This window comes from Bubalus bubalis, chromosome 9 (genome assembly GCF_019923935.1).
Source record: "Bubalus bubalis isolate 160015118507 breed Murrah chromosome 9, NDDB_SH_1, whole genome shotgun sequence".
NCBI lineage: Eukaryota > Metazoa > Chordata > Mammalia > Artiodactyla > Bovidae > Bubalus > Bubalus bubalis.
In genome coordinates, this window is record NC_059165.1 from 86,706,029 (window position 1) to 86,729,354 (window position 23,326).

At 36.3% G+C, this 23,326-nt stretch overlaps 1 protein-coding gene across 1 annotated transcript in view; it reads left to right on the forward strand.

Annotated features, from left to right (window-relative positions):
• The window catches only part of ADAMTS19 (ADAM metallopeptidase with thrombospondin type 1 motif 19), a 275,937-nt gene that overhangs the window by 213,140 nt on the left and 39,471 nt on the right, over nt 1-23,326 (forward strand). The window contains exons 17-18 of the mRNA XM_006060222.4: nt 10,143-10,300; nt 14,508-14,661. Of these exons, the coding sequence (XP_006060284.3) occupies nt 10,143-10,300; nt 14,508-14,661 (312 nt within the window). The remainder of the gene's footprint in view (nt 1-10,142; nt 10,301-14,507; nt 14,662-23,326) is intronic.

Here is a 23,326-nt window from a genome sequence, read left to right on the forward strand (position 1 = left end):
AAGCAATAAATGCTGGAGAGGGTGTGGAGAAAAGGGAACCCTCTTACACTGTTGGTGGGAATGCAAACTAGTACAGCCACTATGGAGAACAGTGTGGAGATTCCTTAAAAAACTGGAAATAGAACTGCCTTATGATCCAGCAATCCCACTGCTGGGCATCAACACTGAGGAAACCAGAAGGGAAAGAGACACGTGTACCCCAATGTTCATTGCAGCACTGTTTATAATAGCCAGGACATGGAAGCAACCTAGATGTCCATCAGCAGATGAATGGATAAGAAAGTAGTGGTACATATACACAATGGAGTATTACTCAGCCATTAAAAAGAATACATTTGAATCAGTTCTAATGAGGTGGATGAAACTGGAGCCTATTATACAGAGTGAAGTAAGCCAGAAAGAAAAACACCAATACAGTATACTAATGCATATATATGGAATTTAGAAAGATGGTAACAATAACCCTGTGTACGAGACAGCAAAAGAGACACTGATGTATAGAACAGTCTTATGGACTCTGTGGGAGAGGGAGAGGGTGGGAAGATTTGGGAGAATGGCATTGAAACATGTGAAATATCATGTATGAAACGAGTTGCCAGTCCAGGTTCGATGCATGATACTGGATGCTTGGGGCTGGTGCACTGGGACGACCCAGAGGGATGGAATGGGGAGGGAGGAGGGAGGAGGGTTCAGGATGGGGAACACATGTATACCTGTGGTGGATTCATTTTGATATTTGGCAAAACTAATACAGTTATGTAAAGTTTAAAAATAAAATAAAATTAAAAAAAAAAAATAAGGGAGAGCACAATCAGACATAGATATTTGTATCATATACATAAAACAAAAAAATATTATGGCAATGTTTTTAAATATATAAAGGAGGGATTTAAAAATAGGAATTAACAAAGGTTGGCTAAATTTATATTTAAAGAAGCGAATATAATTTTTAAACGAAATTTCTAAAACCCAGTAGAATATAAAATAGGAGACAAACACAAATATTCCTAACCAATAATGGAAACTGTATGTAGATGTTAGTATTTATTAACTACATTAAGAAAAATAGCAGTTTTAGTAAATTTGGAGAACCGTCTGCCCTTGCTGTTCTATTTATAGTAAATATTATATTAAAATCGGTATTCTTTTTTCCGTATGTATTTGAGTATTGATATTTTCTTTCTGGAAAGGCATTATAATTCCCAAACCTAACTTCTTTTGTGTGTGTGTATGTTTATAACTATCCAGATATTCTTTTTTTCTTATGTCACATTTGTTAATTGGTGTCTGCAGAAAACTAATACATTTAACTTATCAAATTTATTGCCTTGAATTTGTTTATATTATGTCCTTATTACACTACAGTGTGTGTAAGTATTATAACAATATTTCTCCTGTCATTTCTGATATTAATTTGTCTTTTTCTTAATCAGAGTTTTGTCCGTTTTTGCTCTTTTGAGATAACCAATTTTTAGTGTTATGAATTGCATCTTTTGTTAATCTGCTTTCTATTCAATTGACTTCTGGTCTTATTTTCATCTTGCTTATTTTAGGTTTAAATTGCTGTTGTAAATGCCATTTTAAGGTAGAAACTTAGGTAATTGATTTTAGTCCTTTCTTCTTTGCTAATATGACAGTTTTTCTGTCTAGGCACTGCTATAGCTGCATTCCACAATTTTTATATGTCCTACTTTTGGTTTAAAATATTCTGAAATTACCGTTGTGATTTCTCCTTTGACACGTGGGTAATTTGTAAATATATTGTTTATTTCCAAATATTTATACATTTTCTAATAGGTATTTTGTTATTGATTCCAGTTAAATCTGTGTCTAAAGAGAATTTACAGTTGATCCTTGAACAACACGGGGGCTGAGCGTGCCTCCCCTTCACAAAGCCAAAAATCCAAGTATAATTTATAGTCAGACCTCCATATAGACTTTTCCTTCATATATGCCATTTCTCTCTATCTGGGCTCAATTCAGCATTTGTGAATTCAACCAGCAGAGGAGGCAGGGATGGCGATCACGTGGTAGTGAAGTATTTAGCCTTGAAAAAAATCCACATACAAGTGGCCCATGCAGCTCACATGCCTGTTTTCCAAGGGTCAGTTGTTCTGGGTGTGATTTCAACTGAGGCTTGCTTCATGGCCTAAGGCCTATATTGGTCAATGTTTCATTTATATTTGAAAAAAATCATATTCTGCAGTTGCTGATTCTTCTCTAATATCATTTGGCTCCATTTGTTCTATTTTTGTCTCAGGTGTTCTATGGTCTTATTGATTTTCTACTTTTATCAACTAAAGAAAAAGAACTATTGAACTCTCTGATTAAGTTGAGGATTTTTCTGTATCTCCTTTCACTTATGTCAGTTTTTGCTTCATGCATTTTGATGTTCTGTGATACACTTAGGATTATATAATTGCCTTCATAAGTTATAGATGTCATTTAATATTTTACATTTAGAGTAATTTATATTTAAATGACATTTAAAAAATACTCTTTTGATCTCAGACTATTCCTTGCCCTGAAGTCCATGCTATCTAGTATTAATATAGATGATACATCTGTTTTTTTAGTATTGAGTGCTTCTATCCATCCTTTTAGGTTTAAGCTCCCTATCTTTTATTTTTAAAGTGTTAGTCACTCAGTCATGTCCAACTCTTTGTGACCCCATGGACTGTAGACCACCAGGCTCCTCTATCCATTTAATTCTCCAGGCATGAATACTGGAGTGGGTTGCCATTCCCTTCTCCAGGGGATCTTCCCCACCCAGGGATTGAACATAGGACTCCTGCATTGCAGGCAGATTCTTTACTATCTGAGCCACCAGAGTAGTTCTACCTACCAAAAAAGTACATTCTTGCAAATTGAATAGCCAGTCGTTTTTTTCTCTGTGGCCTGAAAATCTCTCTCCTTTGACTAATATTCAGAATACATTTAAATGTAATTATGGATGTATTGAATTTTTCTGTGTATTCCATTCCATTTTATTTCTTTTTTCTCTTTATCTGACTTCTTGTTGGAATATTTTTCAGTATTCCATTAGTCTCCTTTATTTGCTTATTAGCTGCATATAGCTCATGTTTTATATTTTCATTTGTTGCTTTAGGATTTACTATATGGATTTTTAACTTATTATTGTCTCCCTTCAGATTATATTGTGTCACTTTACATATAATACAAGTTCCTTAAAACACTGTACTTCTCTTTACTTGCTTCCTTCCCCTTCTTTGTGCTATTATACATGTTATTTCTACATTTTATATAATCAATTTATTTCTATATTTGCTTTCAGCACCAAAATACAGTCTAACCATTTATGTTTTCAAATAGTCAATTATATGAAAAATAATTAGTGAAAAAATTATTTTCCTATTTTTGTACATTTGTCAACACCAACATTCTTCATACCTTCACTTAGAAACCTGTTTCCATCTGAACCATGTTCTTTCAGCCTGAAGAACATCCTTTAATACTTATTGTCAAGCAAGTCTGCTGGCAGCAACATTTCTCAGGTTTTGTTTTTCTGACAGTTTACTTTCCTTCATATCTGAAATGCATTTTCACTGTGTTCACTATTTTGTGTTGTTTGTTTTTTTTTTTCTGTTTTTTCCACTTTAAAGATTATGTTTCCTTGCATTAGTTCCAATGGTGTATCCAGGGGATTCTTACATCTTTCTCCCCCAGATCCAGTATTCCTGTTTCCTTCTCACCACTGTTAAGATTGTTCTCCCTATCATTGGATTCCCGCAGTTTGAATACGTTGTGCCTTGGTATGACTTTCTTCATGGTTATCCTATTTCAGTTCCAGTGTACTTTTCAGATCTGTAGGCTAATGGTTTATATAAAATTTGGAAAAATTTTGAGCATTGTGTCTTCAAATAATTTTTGTGCCTATCCTCTCTTTTCAGGGAACCTTAATTCTAGGACTCATCCAACTTCATTTCTAATTTGCCAGCCGTCCTAGGTTTTCCTCTGAAGAGTTTATATGTTCAGTAAGATCTCTTCACTCTGATAGCAAAAGATGCATGTTTTCCAGCCCTACACAAGCTCTGGGAGGTGTGCAGTTTACAGGTCCTTGGCAGTTAGTCTTTTCTCAACCTTGAGGAATCTCACTCCACTTATTTGCAGCTTAGTATTTAGTTTCAGGCTCAAAGGGACACCTTTGCAGATTTTTTTTTTTTTTGTAATAATTGTATTTTATGTTTTGGTTGTTTTTTCTAATTACTGCATCCTAGGGGGGAAAATGCATTTTGTTTGTTAATGGCTCTATTTGTTTTCTTGAAAAATAATAGAACTTTTAGAAAAAATGCATTTTCTTGTTACTTAAGAATGTAGTCAGTAATAATCAGCAGTTAACATGGACAGAGGAACCTGCGGGCTACAGTCCATGGGGTCGCAAGAGTTGGACACGACTTAGCGACTAAACCACCAATCAGCAGTTAAAGGATGTAACATTTAGGATTTATAGAAACACAAGATAGAAAGAATAGTGCAAGTAAATCAAGATCATTCTCCTTTTAACTACAATGACAGTTTCTGCCACAAAGATTTTTGGTAGATGAAGGATGAAACAAATGAAAGGGTTATTTTAGAGTGGCTCTAAAAAGTTCTGTTGTAGAACTTTAAGTTGCCAGTACTTGGTATAATACAAAGCTTCTTGATGTTAATAGCGTTTTAAGAGTTAGAAGGTAGTCAAAATTCTGTAATAGGAAACAAAAAGAAAATTTTGAAATAGCAGACACTTGACACAAACCACAACGTACCCCACTTCCCATATTCCCTATGTCTCTCAAAACTCTGCCAGGTACCCATTTATTCCCATTTCTTTCCATCGTGCCATTACGTAAACTTACAAGGTTAAGGAAAGCTCCAAAGGAAACAAAAGTGGAAAAGACTTTTAAGAGCTCTAAAACAGTAATATGAATTGGTAAATGAAAGGGCTGATGGTTAAGTGCAACCAATAAGAGTATAGAAGACTGTGACAGGTTAAATATGGATAAAGGTCTCTACAGCAAGCATAAATAAATGAGGTGCTCTAGGCTATGTCCCTCCCTCACACCATGTCAGTGTATGAAATAGTTTGAAGCTTATCTTTGTACCACTTCCTCTTCTCCAGTACTCCATAAAACAGATTCCAGCTGCCTTAGTCAGTTTTACTCCTTTCTCTGTGTCCTCATCTAGCTGAAGCCCTTGTTATCTGTGCTCTGCTGGAGTTACCTCTCTGTGTGGTTCAGTTTAGTCACTCAGTCATGTCCAACTCTTTGCAACCCCATGGACTGCAGCACACCAGGCTTCCCTGTCCATCACCAACTCCTGGAGCTTGCTCGAACACATGTCCATCGAGTCAGTGATGCCACCCAACCATCTCATCCTCTGTCATCCCCTTCTCCTCCTTCCTTCAATCTTTCCCAGCATCAGGATCTTTACCAGTGAGTCAGTTCTTCGCATCAGGTGGCCAAAGTATTGGAACTTCAGCTTAAGCATCAGTCCTTCCAGGACTGATTTTCTTTAGGGTCTGGTAAATATCGTCAGGCAGAAGTCCAGTAATTTTAGAGGTTGTCTTTGGTCTCCTCCTCTTAGGGAATCTGTTCTCTGTTCGTTGAAACAATCATTTCATACATTGCTTTTCTGGTTGTTTACAATGGGAGAGATAGTGAAGCACCAGTTATTTAGATTTGACCAGATATAGATTTTCTAAAAAACACATGCTTGGGGCTGGTGCACTGGGACGACCCAGAGGGATGGTATGGGGAGGGAGGAGGGAGGGGGGGTCAGGATGGGGAACACATGTATACCTGTGGCGGATTCATTTTTATATTTGGCAAAACTAATACAATTATGTAAAGTTTAAAAATAAAATAAAAAAAAATAAAGCTAATGAATTGAAAAGCCAAGAAACACTACTCACCCAGAATATTGAATCTGCCTATGGGGTTGCTCTTAAGGTCATAAGTTGTGTGGATTTTCAAGTACAACCGTGTGGCATTGCAGGAAAGAGGGGATGCTGAATTCCAGAAGACCAGTTGGGTCTCAATATGATGCTTTAGTCACCACAAAAAGTTCTTAAGGCATTTTTATTTGAGATTTTCAGGAAATATTTTATAATAGTGCCTTGAATATATATTGAAAGACAGGAAAAAGAATGAAGTTATACTGGCTGTTAGTACAAATTTAGACCGAAAAGACTCTCAGAATATTTAATAGACCTTAGAGAAATACAAGGAAATACTTTAACTTTTAGGCAAAATCATTAATTTTTAATCAATCTAGCATTATCAGAAGTATGTCTATTTGTAGCTGGTAAAAGCTATTTGCAAGGTGTTGAGAGTTTTCTGGCAGCATATTTCCTTTTCACATTTAAAATTAAAAGTAAAATTAATACTTAAATAGTTTTCATACATCTAAAAATATGTATGTTTAATATTTCATCAAAAACATTACCCCTTATATGTAGTATGTAGGAAAAATATTATTTGGTAGAAATTGAGGTAAAATTTTAATACTTTTATTAATACAGTGTTATAATAATGGAAATATAAACACCAGAAAATCTCTTAGTTGACCAGAAAAAAACAGATAATGTATGATTTATTTAATTATTTTAAATTTGAAAGGCAGATAAATAATAAGCAAATGAGAAACATCTTTAACCTCAATAGCAAAAAAGAGATTTTTTTAAAAAAAGAAATCTAGATTGTTCAAAATTTAACTCCTGGTATTTCTTCTCAATCATTTATTTTTCTAGCCTTTCCTATCTATGTGCTATTATAACCACTGTTTCTCATACTAGAAATCTGGCATCAGCCCTGACACTTCCTTTCACCCAGGGCAACCAAGTCATCAGCCTATTTTATCCATTTCATCTCGAATTCCTCTTCATACGTTCTACTGTCCTAAGTCAAGCCACTATTACTTTCCAATGGGATACTATGCTAGTGTGGTATTCTGTCTTCTCTATACAAATGTGTCCTATGCAAGTCCATTTTCTGCACAATATTGTTCAAAAGTCTGGCTGTCCCCTACGCTCCAGTCTCATCGGTTCATGATCCACCTTAGGACATGTGGATTTGCACATTTGTTGCCTGTTTCACAATATGCTATGCTGGTGACCTTTGCATCTGTAGTTGCCTCAGCTTTGAACACTCTTTCTGTGCTTCTCTTTTCCCCTGGCTAGCCTTCTCCATAAATGGCATCCTTCAGACAAGTCTTTCCTGACTCCTCCCTCACAAGATTCAGTGTAATTATAATTAGTTATTAATAGTTACTTATGCCTTGATTAATGTCTGGTTTGCCAGTTAGTTGATTAGCTCTATGAAGCCAGAGAACATATTTCTATTGTTCATATGGGGATTCCCAGAATTTTGAATATTCCCTGATGTATAGCTGATGCTTTATAAGCAATTATTTAGACATTATTAAATATTATATAAAGGTGCTTTCAAGGAGGTGTTCAGAAATGGACACTTTCATAACTTCAGTTATGAAAGCATAAATTTATGCAAACTTTATGAAAATCAATTTGAAATTGTTTTTTCAAATCTTTAAATGTTCAGTTTTTTTACTCTGAGATTCCAAAGCTGGGAATCTATCCAAGGGAAATATTCAGATATACAAATCATTAGTGTATAGTATATTTCAGTTCAGTTCAGTAGCTCAGTCGTGTCCGACTCTTTGTGACCCCATGAATTGCAGCACACCAGGACTCCCTGTCCATCTCCAATTCCCGGAGTTCACTCAAACTCACATCCGTCGAGTGGGTGATGCCAAACAGCCATCTCATCCTCTGTTGTCCCCTTCTCCTCCTGCCCCCAATCCCTCCCAGCATCAGAGTCTTTTCCAATGAACCAACTCTTAGCATGAGGTGGGCAAAGTACTGGAGTTTCAGCTTCAGCATCATTCCTTCCAAAGAACACCCAGGACTGATCTCCTTTATAATGGACTGGTTGGATCTCCTTGCAGTCCAAGGGACTCTCAGGAGTCTTCTCCAACACCACAGTTCAAAAGAAAGTATCAATTTTTCGGCGCTCAGCTTTCTTCACAGTCCAACTCTCACATCCATACATGACAACTAGAAAAAACCGTAGCCTTGACTAGACGGACCTTTGTTGGCAAAGTAATGTCTCTGCTTTTGAATATGCTATCTAGGTTGGTCATAACTTTTCTTCCAAGGAGTAAGTGTCTTTTAATTTCATGGCTGCAATCACCATCTGCAGTGATTTTGGAGCCCAGAAAAATACCGTTTCCACTGTTTCCCCATCTATTTCCCATGAAGTGATGGGACCGGATGCCATGATCTTCGTTTTCTGAATGTTGAGCTTTAAGCCAACTTTTTCACTCTCCACTTGCACTTTCATCAAGAGGCTTTTGAGTTCCTCTTGACTTTCTGCCGTAAGGGTGGTGTCATCTGCATATCTGAGGGTATTGATATTTCTCCCAGCAATCTTGATTCCAGATTGTGTTTCTTCCAGTCCAGCGTTTCTCATGATGTACTCTGCATGTAGGTTAAATAAGCAGGGTGACAATATACAGCCTTGACATACTCCTTTTCCTATTTGGAACCAGTCTGTTTTTCCATGTCTTGTTCTAACTGTTGCTTCCTGACCTGCATACAAATTTCTCAAGAGGCAGGTCAGATGGTCTAGTATTCCCATCTCTTTCAGAATTTCTCACAGTTTATTGTGATCCACACAGTCAAAGGCTTTGGCATAGTCAATAAAGCAGAAATAGATGTTTTTCTGGAACTCTCTTGCTTTTTCCATGATCCAGCGGATGTTGGCAATTTGATCTCTGGTTCCTCTGCCTTTTCTAAAACCAGCTTGAACATCTGGAAGTTCACGGTTCATGTATTGCTGAAGCCTGGCTTGGAGAATTTTGAGCATGACTTTGCTAGCATGTGAGATGAGTGCAATTGTGCGGTAGTTTGAGCATTCTTTGGCATTGCCTTTCTTTGGGATTAGAATGAAAACTGACCTTTTCCAGTCCTGTGGCCACTGCTGAGTTTTCCAAATTTGTTGGCATATTGAGTGCAGCACTTTCACAGCATCATCTTTCAGGATTTGAAATAGCTCAACTGGAATTCCATCACCTCCAATAGCTTTGTTCATAGTGATGCTTTCTAAGGCCCACTTGACTTCACATTTATCTGAGTGTTATTCATAATACTAAAAAAGTTGAAAAATCCTCAAATGTTCAATAAATAGAGATTAGCTCAAATAATATTTGGAAGGATTTACCAGCTTAATTTATCAGAACATTTTCATAGAATTAAGACATAAAAGCTTTCAATGAATCTTCATGTAAATGTTTTTGAAAGAGATTCAATTATATGAGAGTGTCTGAAAGCTTAAATAAAACATAAAATCACTTGTAAAAAAAATAGAAGGAATCCATAATTTTAAATGGTTATCATAGCATCTCATTTCCATGTTATGGATCTTATTTAAGTTGTGGCACAAATCAAGTCAAAACAAAGAAAGAGAAAAATTATAGGTAAACAAAATTATTCTGTAGAATTCACATAAATGATGGCCGTTTATGGATCAGAACTAGCATTTATATCTATTCTTGTACACAGTAAATCACAAACTAGGAATGTTAAAAGGTCCTGAGTTCTGTTTTTAAAACCAACACATTATATTTGAATTGTTTTGTGTTGAACATAACTCTCATTTTGAACTGTTAGTTAACATGCTATTTAATGATCTTTCTGTCATCACACCCTTTTCTTGGGTGGCATGGGAGTTACAGAGCATGTATAAGATGTAGTACTAGCCCTCATGTTGTTCATAGAATCATTGCATAGACAACACAGACACCTCTAACCTTAATATGTTAAAGAATAAATGACTACGGGACAAAACAAGGTTATAGACATCAAGTGTTCAATGAAAGTTTTGAGGAGACAAAGGTAAATGTGACTTCATGGTGGTGGGCAGCTTTAGGAGAGAAGGAGAATTTCCTGTGGCATTTGCTGTGATTATAGATTTTCCCAAAGTGGAGATGCCTCATATTTTACATCAGGGAGGATTGACCATTTAGTTTAGAAATGCATGAAATGCTTTTAACAAAATCATGCAAAAGGGACAGTGATTAATCATGCTGACTTGCTAATCTCATAATATTTTATAACCTCTTTATAGCTCTCCGAGACACTGGAAAACAGTCTATTAACAGTGACTGGAAGATTGAACACTCTGGAGCATTCAACATAGCAGGAACTACTGTCCATTATGTAAGACGAGGCCTCTGGGAGAAGATCTCCGCCAAAGGTCCTACTACAACGCCTTTACACCTCCTGGTATGAGGGATGAATCCATAACACTGCATAATCAGCTTCCTATGACAAAGGACATGCCCACTATGCTTTCTCTTTCTTCCAAATTTGGATTGTCAAGTAGATATTTAAAGTTACTTAAGAGGTGGGATTTTAGGGGGGTTTTTATGTGTGTTTGAAATCAAGATGGCTAAAAGTGGAAATTTTTACATTTAAAAGAAAATTTTACATTTTAAAAAGGGACATGATGTTTTAGAGAATTCTCAGCCCACAAAACTAGCAGGCAATAAGGTTCCTCTTTCCCTAAAAGCATATGTTTACTGATCAGAGTAGATGTCTGTAAAGATTAGAGTGCTTCCCAGGTGCTGTTAGTGGTAAAGAACCCGCCTGCGCATACGGAGACGTAAGAGACACAGGTTCGATCCCTGGGTCAGGAAGATCCCCTGGAAAACATGGCAAGCCACTCCAGTTTTCTGGCCTGGAGAATTCCACGGACAGAGGCGCCTGGCCAGCTACAGTCCATAGGGTCGCAAAGAGTTGGACACGACTGATGCAACTTAGCATCCATGCTTGCATGGCAAGCTGTCGCATTTCATACATCTGTGAAATGGGTACCACCTGAATCTATATAAAATGCCCTTGAGAAAAATGATATTGGTCCCTGGGGAAAACACTTGATAAATATTTAACAAGGCTTCCAATTACCCCTTGTGTTCTTACTAGGTTAAGTGATTCCTGTAAAGAATTATGGTAACTTGAATGTTCGGGGTAATAAGTTTCTTTACCATGTAGCAGAAGACTAGGTCTGAGTTTGGAGCAAACCAATCAGGACGCTGGGGCTCTGCACCCATGGGGTGGCAGGTTCACATGCCCTTTTTGTCCTTGATCATGGCATTCAGTGCTGATGACTCAGGAGCCAGAGGACTGACTACACAGCTAGTGTGCTTTTCATTCTGGTGGCAAAGTCTGAGATTCACACACTTCAACATCTGAGTCCACACATAAAAACGACTGTAAAACACAGTCAACTGACTGTTTATTTGGAGTGTGATGTGCCACATTGTTTAATATCTCCAAACAGTTTAAGTTGAATTTGTCCTCAACTGGAGACATCTGTGTTGCCAGTCTAGGCACCAGAGGTTCAAATCTCATTGGCCCATTTGCTTTTCCCTAGTTGAATGTGCCTGCCGATCACCTGAGGTTCTTGGTCTTGTTACATGAACATTGGTCTGCCACTACTACTGGTTCACTGACCACATTTCAAGTAAGAATGTTTTGTAGAACTGCAGTCAATAGGCTTTACCGAGAATGCATGAAGGGAGGGATGCGTAAAGGGAGCGAGGTGAGTTCCATGAGGCCTTCTGTTCAAAATCTTAATAATAGTAATAATATACACCATTCATCAAGCACTGAGAGCAGACCCTGTCCAGAAGTGCTTTACATTCATTATGGCATTTAATCCTCAAAATAACACCGTGTGATATGTATTATTATTATTATTCCATTTTACAGATTTAGAAAACACTAAATATTTAAAAGATTAAGTACTGTGTTCAGTATCTCCCGATAAGTTATTATGTTGTTGTGATTCGGTCATGTCCGGCTCTGCGACCCCATGGACTGCAGCACTCCAGGCTTCCCTGCTTTGAATGAATTAGATGTTAATCCATCTTCTATGCTGCCTTTCCTGATACAGAGATCAAATCTAAGTTCTTTATACCCGAGAGCTTTGGATCATAATTATGCATACACTTTAAATAATGTTTTTGTTCATCTCCCCACAGTTACTTTGGATCCTGTAATTTGAATTGGAAACTCCACTCTGTGCCCTCTGCCATCTGGAGAGAGGGGGAAAAATGACTAAACAAACATCATGTGACCAATATCTGGCTCTTTCCATGATTGGGTCACTTAGAATAACAACATTATCAACAACAAACATACGTTTAATGATTTGGTTGCTGAAAATGCCATCGTGTTGCCTCCCTTACATGAGTGTCACCTACATATTTTTATGGAACAAGACTGAGGCTCTTTTAGTGAGCCTCTAATTCAAAATTTTAAAACAGTGTATGTGAGACCTTATTGTTGGGCAGAGGGAGTTTCCTTGCTGCAGAATCCTTAATCTGACTGGTAATTACCAAGGTTTTTCCTGGAAGCATGAAACATAATTAAAGTCAGTGAACTATGTCTAAAAGAAGGCATCTATGTGACCTGGATTTATTCAGTAATCCAAAGGAAACTGCACTTCTAAAGATATTTTTCTTTAATGACTATTACAGATTGAAAGCCGGTACTGAACTTTGAAAGGCAATACCTTCTGTGCCATGCTTCAGTATGAGCCCCTCAGCTGTAACTTTCCTTCTTGCAAAGAATACTGCCAAATTCAGATGGTTTAAGAAAAAGCTAATGATTTTGTAACTAATGTCTTTATGTTAATGGAATTAGATGTTCAAGGACAATCAAATGTCCTATTAATGAAAAGGTAGTTTTTTAAGAAAAACAGACATGTTTTCATGTAATTAAATAAGTGGACAAATAACTTATTTATATGTTCATTTCATCAATTTAAAAATCATGTAATTATCTGGGCTTGTTGATAAACAAGGTGACTTCATCTCTCTCCCTGTTTTTTTAGCTTATTGAGCTGAAAAGTCACTAGCAACATGAAAAGAGATATTTAAAGTCAAAACAAACACTGCCATGTGCTTACAGTCAGTATCCAGCACATTACATACATGTGACTTTTAAAAGTATTATTTTTATTGTTGATCTAGTTGATTCATAATGCCATCAAACTAATTCCTCAATCCACAAATTAAAATGTGTCATAGTATTTCTATTAATATATTGAGGCAAAATCTTAAGGAAAAAAAGGAAAAAAAATTAGCCTTGAACTCCTTTTTTTTCCCCATTAAATGTTAACTCTATAACCTATCATTGCAACTACCTTGATATAGATTAAATATCAAAATTCTCTAATATTTGAATAAAATTTAAATATATATTTTTGTATATATCACATCATGTTATATAGATTGCTTCCCTGGCGGCTCAGCTGATAAAGAATCCGCCTGCAATGCGGGAGACCTGGGTTTGATCCCTGGGTTGGAAAGATCCCCCTGGAGAAGGGAAAGGTTATCCAATCCAGTATTCTGGGCTGGAGAATTCCATGGACTGTATAGTCCATGGGGTCTCAAGAGTCAGACACAACTGAGCCACTTTCACTTTTCCATAAATCCTCAGATCCATAGATGTCATATATCCCATGGGCTTGTTTGACATATTTGATGGAAATGAATTTATAAAGAAACATATATTCTCATTCATTCTTTTATTTTAAATGAGTATATTTCATGTATTTTTTTTTCATTTAAAATATGTATGGTTGCACCATACATGATGATACACTTCTAAGCTTGATATAGTGTACTATGGGATAACATCACAGACATGGTTACTGCTTATGATTTAGTCCAGTGTAACCCACAGTTCAACCATTCTCATACGTCCTTTATGATTTATACTGTTTACATGCGTGTACTGTTTACATACATGTACATAACTGTACCATTATTAAGTTACTTTGCATTTGAAAGTTTTTTTAACATAAATTTCTTTTCAAAGGAAATGGTCTTTACTGTAAATGAAAAGTTAGTAACCTTGCCAAAATTAAGGCTTAACTATAAGCATACATGGAATAATATTCTTGTTCTCCAATTGGCTTAGAAGGTCTCTTCCCTGATGGAGTGAAATGACTCCCAAAGTCTTCTGTCCTCCTCCTCTGTTGACACAGGGACTTATCATTCATATTTTTCTAATATGAGTGAAAAGGCTTCATTTGATACTAGATTGTGGGTTATATCTTGATGTTATATAGGACACATGTCCCTGTCCCCCCTACCAAAGTCATCTCATACATGTACCATGCTTTGGAAGACTGTGTAGCCTATTGACTTGGGAGAAAATAATATTGTATCTCTGACCTCATTCAAATGGGCTATTTTTTCATACCATCGTTAGCTCAGAGGTAAGTGTGTAATTCCAGTGTTTACAGAAGTAGGACAGTTTCCTCATTTAAGTGATAAGGTCACAAATCTACTATGTATGAAAGGAACACACACACCATACCAAAAGCATTTTAAGGTATCCATATCCTTAATTTTATGTTTCACATTGAATATGCTCTGATTTGATCCGTCTGCTTTGAACCCTTCTATATATATTATAGGTGCTGCTGTTTCAAGACCAGAATTATGGTCTTCACTATGAATATACCATCCCCTCAGACCCTCCTCCAGAGAATCAGAGCTCCAAAGCACCTGAACCCCTTTTCATGTGGACACACACAGGCTGGGAAGATTGCGATGCCACATGTGGAGGAGGTGAAGGATTTTTCATTATTTATCTTTCCAAAATAGCTGTTTTCCAATTTAACTGTTGACAGTTAAGACAGATCCATAACCCGTTATCTAAAATTTCAAACTCCACGAAGGATTGGAAATTGAAAGTTTTTTGAAACACATTTCATGTCTAAATGCCTGAACTATTTTGCAGCAAAATCTGGCATGAATTAAAGAAAGGCTGTTTACAATTTTTACATATCTCACTCAATATGATTATTCACTGCATTGCTTTTCATCAATACTAACACTTATGGGGGGTGCCCTGTACATCATGCAGGTTGTTATATGATATTCATACACTTTTATTTGTACTTGGGACACTATGTCCTTTAGAGTTCAGACAGATGAGAAGAAACCAACAAAACATTAAAATAAGTATCCAAAAGACTAAGTGGAGTGGATTCAAGAGAAAATAGCATGTGATGAATTGAAGAAAGGATTCACGGTAACAGGAAATGTTGTTGAAAGAATAAAGCAGAGAAATGTGGCATTAGCTGGAGAGGAATATGCATCAAAGAGTTTATTGTTTTTTTAATGAGGAGAATTTTACATGATTGCTTGCCAGTGTATTTTTTCTAGAACAGAACAGAACAGAAAACTAGTGATGCAAAGGAGAGAGCAAAACATTTCTGGAGTGATGTCTTAAGTTGGCAAGGTGGATGGAATAGAATAGGGCTTCAGAAAGAAGTATAGATAGCATAGTAACAGGAGAAAAGACAGTATTTTGAACAAAATCAGTTGTTGGAAACTTACGGTGGTACTCCTTTTGGTTGCATCTATTTTTATCAAGATAGTCCATTTTTCTGGGACTAAAGGTGGAAAAGGAGATGTTGGAATTTTGAAAAGAGAGGAAATGTGAAGTGGCCACTTAAGAGAAAAAGAAAATGAATGAAATGGTACTTGTTTTGACCATATGTTAGCACTGATCGTCCATCTGAAGTTGATGTTCATGAATTCAGCTTGACACTTACGTCGGAGTGGTACATTACCCTCCAGGTGTGTATAGCATGGAGATGTACTTGTGGTGTAAGTTTCGGAATTGCCATGTGAGTATAATAAAAGGAGAATACGTTTGACCTGAGGTTGTATGTAAGGAGCTGAAAATGATTGACCATGGAATTTAGTTGTATATGGAGAAAAGCAAAGATATGAAGGACTTGGAAGACAGTCAAATGGTGGTAGCACTAATGAATTTTAGGGCCTGGTGGGGTTAAAGAACTTTTAGACTCAGAAGATTTTTAGACTTAAGAAGAGGGCTGGAAATACAGGAGATGGTGACAGAAAATAGAGCTGAGAGTATAGAGGGGATATAGTTATTAGTAAAAACAAGACCAGGAGAGTTAGTGGCTTCAGTGAAGTGAAAGGTCACATCTTTGGGACGAGAAGAGAGCCTGGAACTGAGTCCTCGGTGTTGAAGAATCATTCAAATGGCTATAGTAATTCCAAAAGGATTGTGTTATTGGATTGCCAACAAGGGCCTGATGTATAGTACATGGAGCTCTGCTCAGTGTTATGTGGGAGGGGTGGATGAGAGGGGTGTTGGGGAGAATGGATACATGAATATGTATGGCTGAGTCTCTTTGCAGTTCACCTGAGACTATGACAACATTGTTAATTGGCTATCCCCCAGTACAAAAGTAAAAGTTCAAAAAATTAAAAAAACAAACCAAACAAAAATGTATAGGGAGCAGTATTAGAAAATAGAACAATAATCCAGGAGCATAAACTCTTAGACTGAAAAGAGAGATTGATCTGGGGATTGGTGTTTGGCTGCATCAAGAAGGGGATGGCACCGCATGGTCTGCCCCAAATCTGTAGGTTTAGGAAGAAGGGGGAATGGTCTGCCTCTAGATGCAAAAGTATGGAGTGTAAGCAAAAAAATGGCCACCCCACTGGCGACCATGGAGAAAGCAAGAAATGGTTTCTTCAGGAGACAGGAGAAAAAGGTGCCGGGAACATCCAGAGTTTCAGAGACAGGGGAGTAGTTGCTTTTGCTAGAGCACTTGGAGCTCTGGAACTCTCCCCTGGAACTCTGGAACTCCAGAAACACATGGCTCCAGAGTAAAGGCAATGTGGTAGGCCAGGAAGGGGAAGATTATACAGAGCAGGCTTTGCTCCTGGGGCTTATAGAGTAATTATAACAAAAGAATTTCTGGTCACAATTTAAAAGCTTGTAGCAGTCATCCTCGGAGAAGGCGATGGCACCCCACTCCAGTACTCTTGCCTGGAAAATCCCATGGATGGAGGAGCCTGGTGGGCTGCAGTTTACGGGGTCGCGAAGAGTTGGACACGACTGAGCGACTTCACTTTCACTTTTCACTTTCATGCATTGGAGAATGAAGTGGCAACCCACTCCAGTGTTCTTGCCTGGAGAATCCCAGGGACGGGGGAGCCTGGTGGGCTGCCGTCTGTGGGGGTCTCACAGAGTCGGACTCGACTGAAGCGACTTAGCAGCAGCAGCAGCAGCAGTTATCCTTGGCACAATGAAATTTCCATTGGCCGTAGTTCTTCAGGGCCCCATTATCACCATGTAACTTCGATCCTGTCTCCTCTGGTCCTCTCCTGCTGATGTTCCCATATACACCCAAATTCCTGTGCCTCCACTTCACCCATTTCTTACTGATGCCAGGGCCCATAGCACTTAAGGGGCTCTACTTCACATCCCCTCTCCATAAAAAAGCAAAACACAGATATAAACAAACATTTAAAGTGAAAATCCACAGAGTTCTTCCTTCCTTGGTATAACTCAGACAAGAATGACCAGCCACCATCCCATGGTGGGTCATGAGGAAACTGAGCGATGAAAATATTGCTGGTTCCTATTACTGCACCGAAAGGCAGTCATTAAAATCTGTTTACATTTGAGACTCTAGACAGGAAAATATTTGCCCAGTGAATTTTATTATCCTCATTTTTTTTTCATTCTGCTGTAATTGTGGTCTAGTAAAAGCTTCAGAAGTAAACATATAGAACTTGTCAGTCTTCAGTTTAAACAAGAAAATTTGGGGATTAAATTTTTTTTTTCAAAATCATACAGCCTAGAATATGTTTTGTCACTTGCTAGGCTTTAAGAAATAGAACTTCAGTATAAGTTACTTTAGGTTCAAAGTCAGAAGGACTTTTAGATATTCTTAAGCATGACTGTGTAATTATTAATGTGAGAAAATCGAAGTGCATAGAGATTAAGTGCCTTTGCAAGGTCACATGTCCAGTGGGAGTGGAGCCAGGATTAGAATCCAGGACTCCTGAGTTCAGATCTTCTTTCCTCTTTGTCATCCATTTCCTTCAGGAGCAGCTCAGGGATTTAGTGATTTCATCCCACAAAACATAGCATGTCCCTTAAAAAGATTACATAGGTTTTCTTTGGATTCAAAGAGATGTTTTATTTAATCTGTTAAATAAAAATTTAGCTATGTCCTTACTTTTATTTCAAACAGCTTATTTTATAAAAGTCCTAATTATAAGCAACTTCTATATGACTTGCACTTGAACAGACCTTCTCTCTCAGATCTGTTCCATTGTGTTTAGTCAACAGTTTTCAATTATCTCTGACTATGTTAATAGAATGTATATTCATTTCAGTGCCAAAATGTTTCTGGGCATTTGGATATTATTTTCCTTTGCAGTTCATAAATAAAGTGGATGGACAGGGTTTCAAGAATCGCATCATTTCTGACTCTGTTTTGTCGATTTTATAGCCAGAAAGAGCTTTGTAACCTTTCAGCATATTCATGAATTAAATGAGAGTAAGTTCAAAGCACAGAACATTGGAAACAGATTCAGGCAAAATTTATCTTCAGCAGCAAAGAAGAATAATAAGACTATTCTACTTCATAGGAATATTAAGCAAAAATGAGCAAATAAATTATCACAGGGCAGTATACAATTTCAGTGTTTGACATAGGTGTTTTTATTTTTAACACAATTTTAAGGAACTACACTCCAGCAATAAGTGGGAACAAGAAATGTTTTTTTAAAATGCCTAGTTTCCAGTAGCTAAATTTTTATTATCATGATCTTTTATATCAGTATCTCTAAGTTTTAAAATAATCTGTTAGAGTTCCTTTATTATGTGTGTCTATTAATTTATTGATACAAGTTATTATAAGAAAAGTCTGAGATAAAAAATTTTCTTCTTTTAGAAGAAATATTACTTTAGAATATCCAGTAATGCTGGTGATCTTAAGTAAATTTTTCCAGAAGTTTTTAACATGTACACTTTTCATCACAATCTTAGAAATCATACTCCTAGAAAACTTCAAATAGATGTATCACTTTGCACTTCAGCACTGATCATTGATATTGGTCCTTTTATTTTCAAACATCTTAAAACATATTTGTGAAGTAAATATTTACTTTCGGTTGGTGTTCTAAAATATCTAAAAAATCTTTGAAGGAATGTTTTAAATTTATTTTGGCACCTCAGAAGTACAGGTCAGTGGATAAAGGATTTTTTTTTTTAATAAAAGGTTGTTTGAAATGATCTTGATCTTCAGAGGCAGTAGCAATCTATAATTCCATAATAGCTGAAGGTTTTTTTGTGAAATCCACATTCTGCATACTACATACAGTAACTGCATTACTCTAAGTCTCATTTTTAATCTAGTAGGTGAATTAATGACATAAAACCTAGAATGAAGGCCCTCAAATTTAATAACCTGTTTTGAAATAAATGAAGAGTTAAATATGCTTTTAGAAAATCTGAACACTTTGAAGGGGAAAAAACAAGTCAACATTCCACATTCTTCACATTAATCCAAATCCTGCTAACTTAGGACTTTTATGCTCTTAGCCTTGCATTGTGATATCCTCTAGACACGGCTCTCCTTGGCCATGGTCAGTCCCTGGATGCACCCAAGCCTTTGGGTCCAAATTGAGGAAATCTCTCAGTATACAAATGCCTGTATCTTATTAAGGGTGCTGGGTTTTTCTGTTTTTCCCTTTCACAGGCACTTTGCCTGTACCAATGTAAATGCTATTAGCCAAAGAAAATGTACCAAAATATATGTTTGCTCTTCTCTGCATTGTTTGGATTCAATAATATTTCATGTCATTTCATGTCCTAGTTTCTTTAAATAAATTAATAGGAACAGTTGTATTCATGTAAACTCTTTATAACTTTGAATTGTAACACCAAAATGATAATCCATTTGTTTGACTTGCTGTATATAATTATTCCCCATAATTGGTCATTGAGTTTGCAAATGATTTTTTTACCATTTTAGGAAACACGGTGTTGAGATGACTTTCTTACTGTGGCAACTGCTTTGGGCTTGAATTACATGTTTCTATTTCATTTAGTGATCCCTTTACCAATACTGACTGTACTTGTACTTTTGCTGGATGATTCAGAGATGAGTACTTTTTGTTTTTAGAGAATTTACTGTCCTCCCTGGTAGGGGTTAGATAATAATACAAGCACCATACAGAGTATGTACGGAGAGCTGTAGCAAGCCTTCCAGGGATATGCATAAGTGCAAAGGCCCTGAGGTTAGCGAGAATGTTTATTAGTCAGGGGCAAAATATGAGAATCAAGCTGTGGGAAATTATTTGACAAAAAAAAGTAGAAGCCAGTTTGTGAAGATGTTAGGCACTCAAAATATAAAGACTAATGAAGTACACACCAGATATGAAGTTGTTTGATATTCTTAATAAGAGAACAAACAGGTCTCTTCACTTATCTGGCCTCAGTTTGCCCCTCAGACATTCAGCTTCCTTAGCATAAAGGTGTGGTGTTAAATTAACCTCTACTGGATCTGCTTAAAGAGGAACAGTAAAAAGAAGGGAAAGTGAAGCCCACATCAGTTGTTTCATTTTGTTGCTTGTTAACAGGAAAACAAAGCAAAGACAGTAACTCTTTCCTGTTTTCTGAGCCAGAGAGGCCAGGCCAGTTAAAGTGTTAGGCACTCAAGTTAAATTTAACTTGAAAGTTAAGGGATACCATTAAAATATTTGTATGTATGGAAATGATAAGATCAGACTGGATTATTTGTTGAGTGTTAGGAACAATGCAGAATACATTTTTTTTTTATTAAAATAAAAATGAAAGTGTCCTATTAATGTTAAGCCCAAACCTTGTGGGGAAAAATGTTTTATAGAAATGTAAACAGAATGACTGAGAATGAAGGGACATGACATGATTTTAGAAGCTGCTCAAGTTAAAAAATGTATGCTTGAAAAATTAGCAGCATTCTACATTCTACTCAGAGAAAAGACCTTTTTCCTCATTTAATTATTTTTACTTTTGGCTTAGTTGCTTGCTAGTCATTGTTAGTTTAATGGGAACTATATTAATTAAAAATTATAAGAGAAAATTGTGAAGACAAATGAATGCATATAGTCTTTTTCATATAGAGTTGCCCAATTTTAGTGAAAAGTTTGGAATGTACTTACCTTTCTATGGATGATATGTTGAATAAATTGCAGTCCATTCACAGCAGGAATTACTAGTTGGCAATAACAAGGAACAAATGATTGATATAACAATGAAGATGAGCCTCCAAGGGGATCATGCTGGGTTGAAAAAATATCAGTCCCCAATAGTTATACACTGTGTATGATATTTTCAAAACATTCTTGAAATGAAAAAAATCATAGGAATGGAGAATAGGCTAGTAGTTGCCAGGGCTAAACTGACTGGTGGATGGTAGGGGAAGTGAGTGTGGCTCTAAAAGGGTAACTGAAGGGATTCTTGTGGGGATGGAAATATTGTACATCTTGACAATATCAATGTCAGTCTTTTGGTAGTGAGGCTGTAGTATAGTCTTGCAAGTCATTACCATTGCAGGGAATTGGGTAAAGGGTATTCAGATCCTCTTATTTCCCAAAGTAGATGTGGGTAAAAAAATTATTTCAAAATTAAAAAGTAAATTTTTCAAAAAAAAGTTTGAAATGTCCTACAACATGTAGAGAATTTCAGTTATGCATCCTGAAATACTCAACCTACACCTCAAACTGTTTCCACATACATGATGAAGGTTTTAGAAATGTGATCTACCTGAGTAGAATAGAGTTCTATTAGAAATAGCCATTTTATGGATTAAATACCTAGCATAAAAAAAAAATACCAGCTTATCTCTGAGACTGGAAAAGAAGGAACACAACATAATATCTAGTTTTTGTTAACTGTCTTCAGAGAACAAAGAGTCAGTAAATAAAAATTACCCTTCCTTTTAAAATTTTGCCCAAATTTGGTGATAAGATGAATTCGTAATGGTTATTGTATTTTGTTTATAATTAATTTAGAACATCAAAACAGATTTCCCCAATAATAATTTAGCGGGAATGACCCAGAGATGAAGTTAATTGCCATAAAGCAAATAATACACTGTCAACAGCTTGCATCTACTCAAGATTCAGGCAGAAGGCCAGTTACTTCATCACTTTTCTGTTCGTCCCTCAGTTCCACAGTATTGGATGCGTTGTAAATACTGCTATTAGATGCTAGAATGGAAATTTCCTGTGTTGGCTGGGACATAAAAATATATAAAAGAAAAAAATCAAACAATAACATTTCCATATGGCTTTAGGATCCTGGTTGTATTTTCATAGGCATAATGTGACTGTAGCTGAGCATTAGATTTTTTTTCCCCCTTGATTCTTTTGTTTTTGTTCAATGAAATTTTTTAAAAGTAGGGCTAAACCCTCTTCTGTCTGCCAAAAAACTTACGATGTGAGCTTATTTGCTACAGTGTGGATGGAAATGTCCCAATTCTTACTCACACAGCTTCATACTTTGTTAGAACACCAGTAAGGCACTCCACGTATTGGTGCCAATACCTGTATCTCTTTCGATATATCAGCACTTGAAAGATTTTTGTCATTAGCTCAGTATGTCACCTCTGGGCCAGCATAACTAAAGTTAGACGCTTTCTGAGTAAATGAAAAAATGCAGTATAATTAGCTCTGAGTTATTCATTCCGTGACTACAGTGAATTTCAGCAAAAGCTTTCTGGATATTGTCTGATTGTCATCCTTCTGTGCTGTGGTTGTGAAAAGCATTAAATTTAAATTAATTTAGACAACTCCATCTATTCTGTAAAAGAGTGCCTTATGACTATGAGGTTTTAAATTAGATTTTAAAACAAATATTTCAAAAAAGCAACATTTATTTTAATCCTGCATTTAGGTAAGCATCATTGTCATGTAGAAATAATACATATATATGCTAGCATTATACAAAATTTGTGTAATATCTATTCATTATATGGGTCAGGTCATAAAAGAGCACCTGAAGCATAGGGAAACTAGGCAGATGTTGACCAAAAATTTCCTGAGTTCTCACATTTAGGTAACCGCTATCTAGTAAGGCTGGTTTTCTCTGTGAAGAAAACTTAACATTGTAAGTCATTTCTGCTTCTCTGAGTTTCCTAATTATTATTGCAAGACAGTCATAGGACCCTAACTAATGGGCCCTTCAATAGTGATGCAAAGACTTGTGACTTTGTTTTTCCTTAATCCTTCATGACCTGTCTGGCTTTACAGTTATTGACTGATTTAATTATTTTCATAGGGTCAAACAAGTTACATTAGATTATTAAATCCTATATAGATATTTAGACTGTTTTAGGAAAAGAGAATCAGCACATATGTAGTTGGCTTTTTCAGTGTAAGATGAAATAATATAACTGTTGTCAAGTAAGAG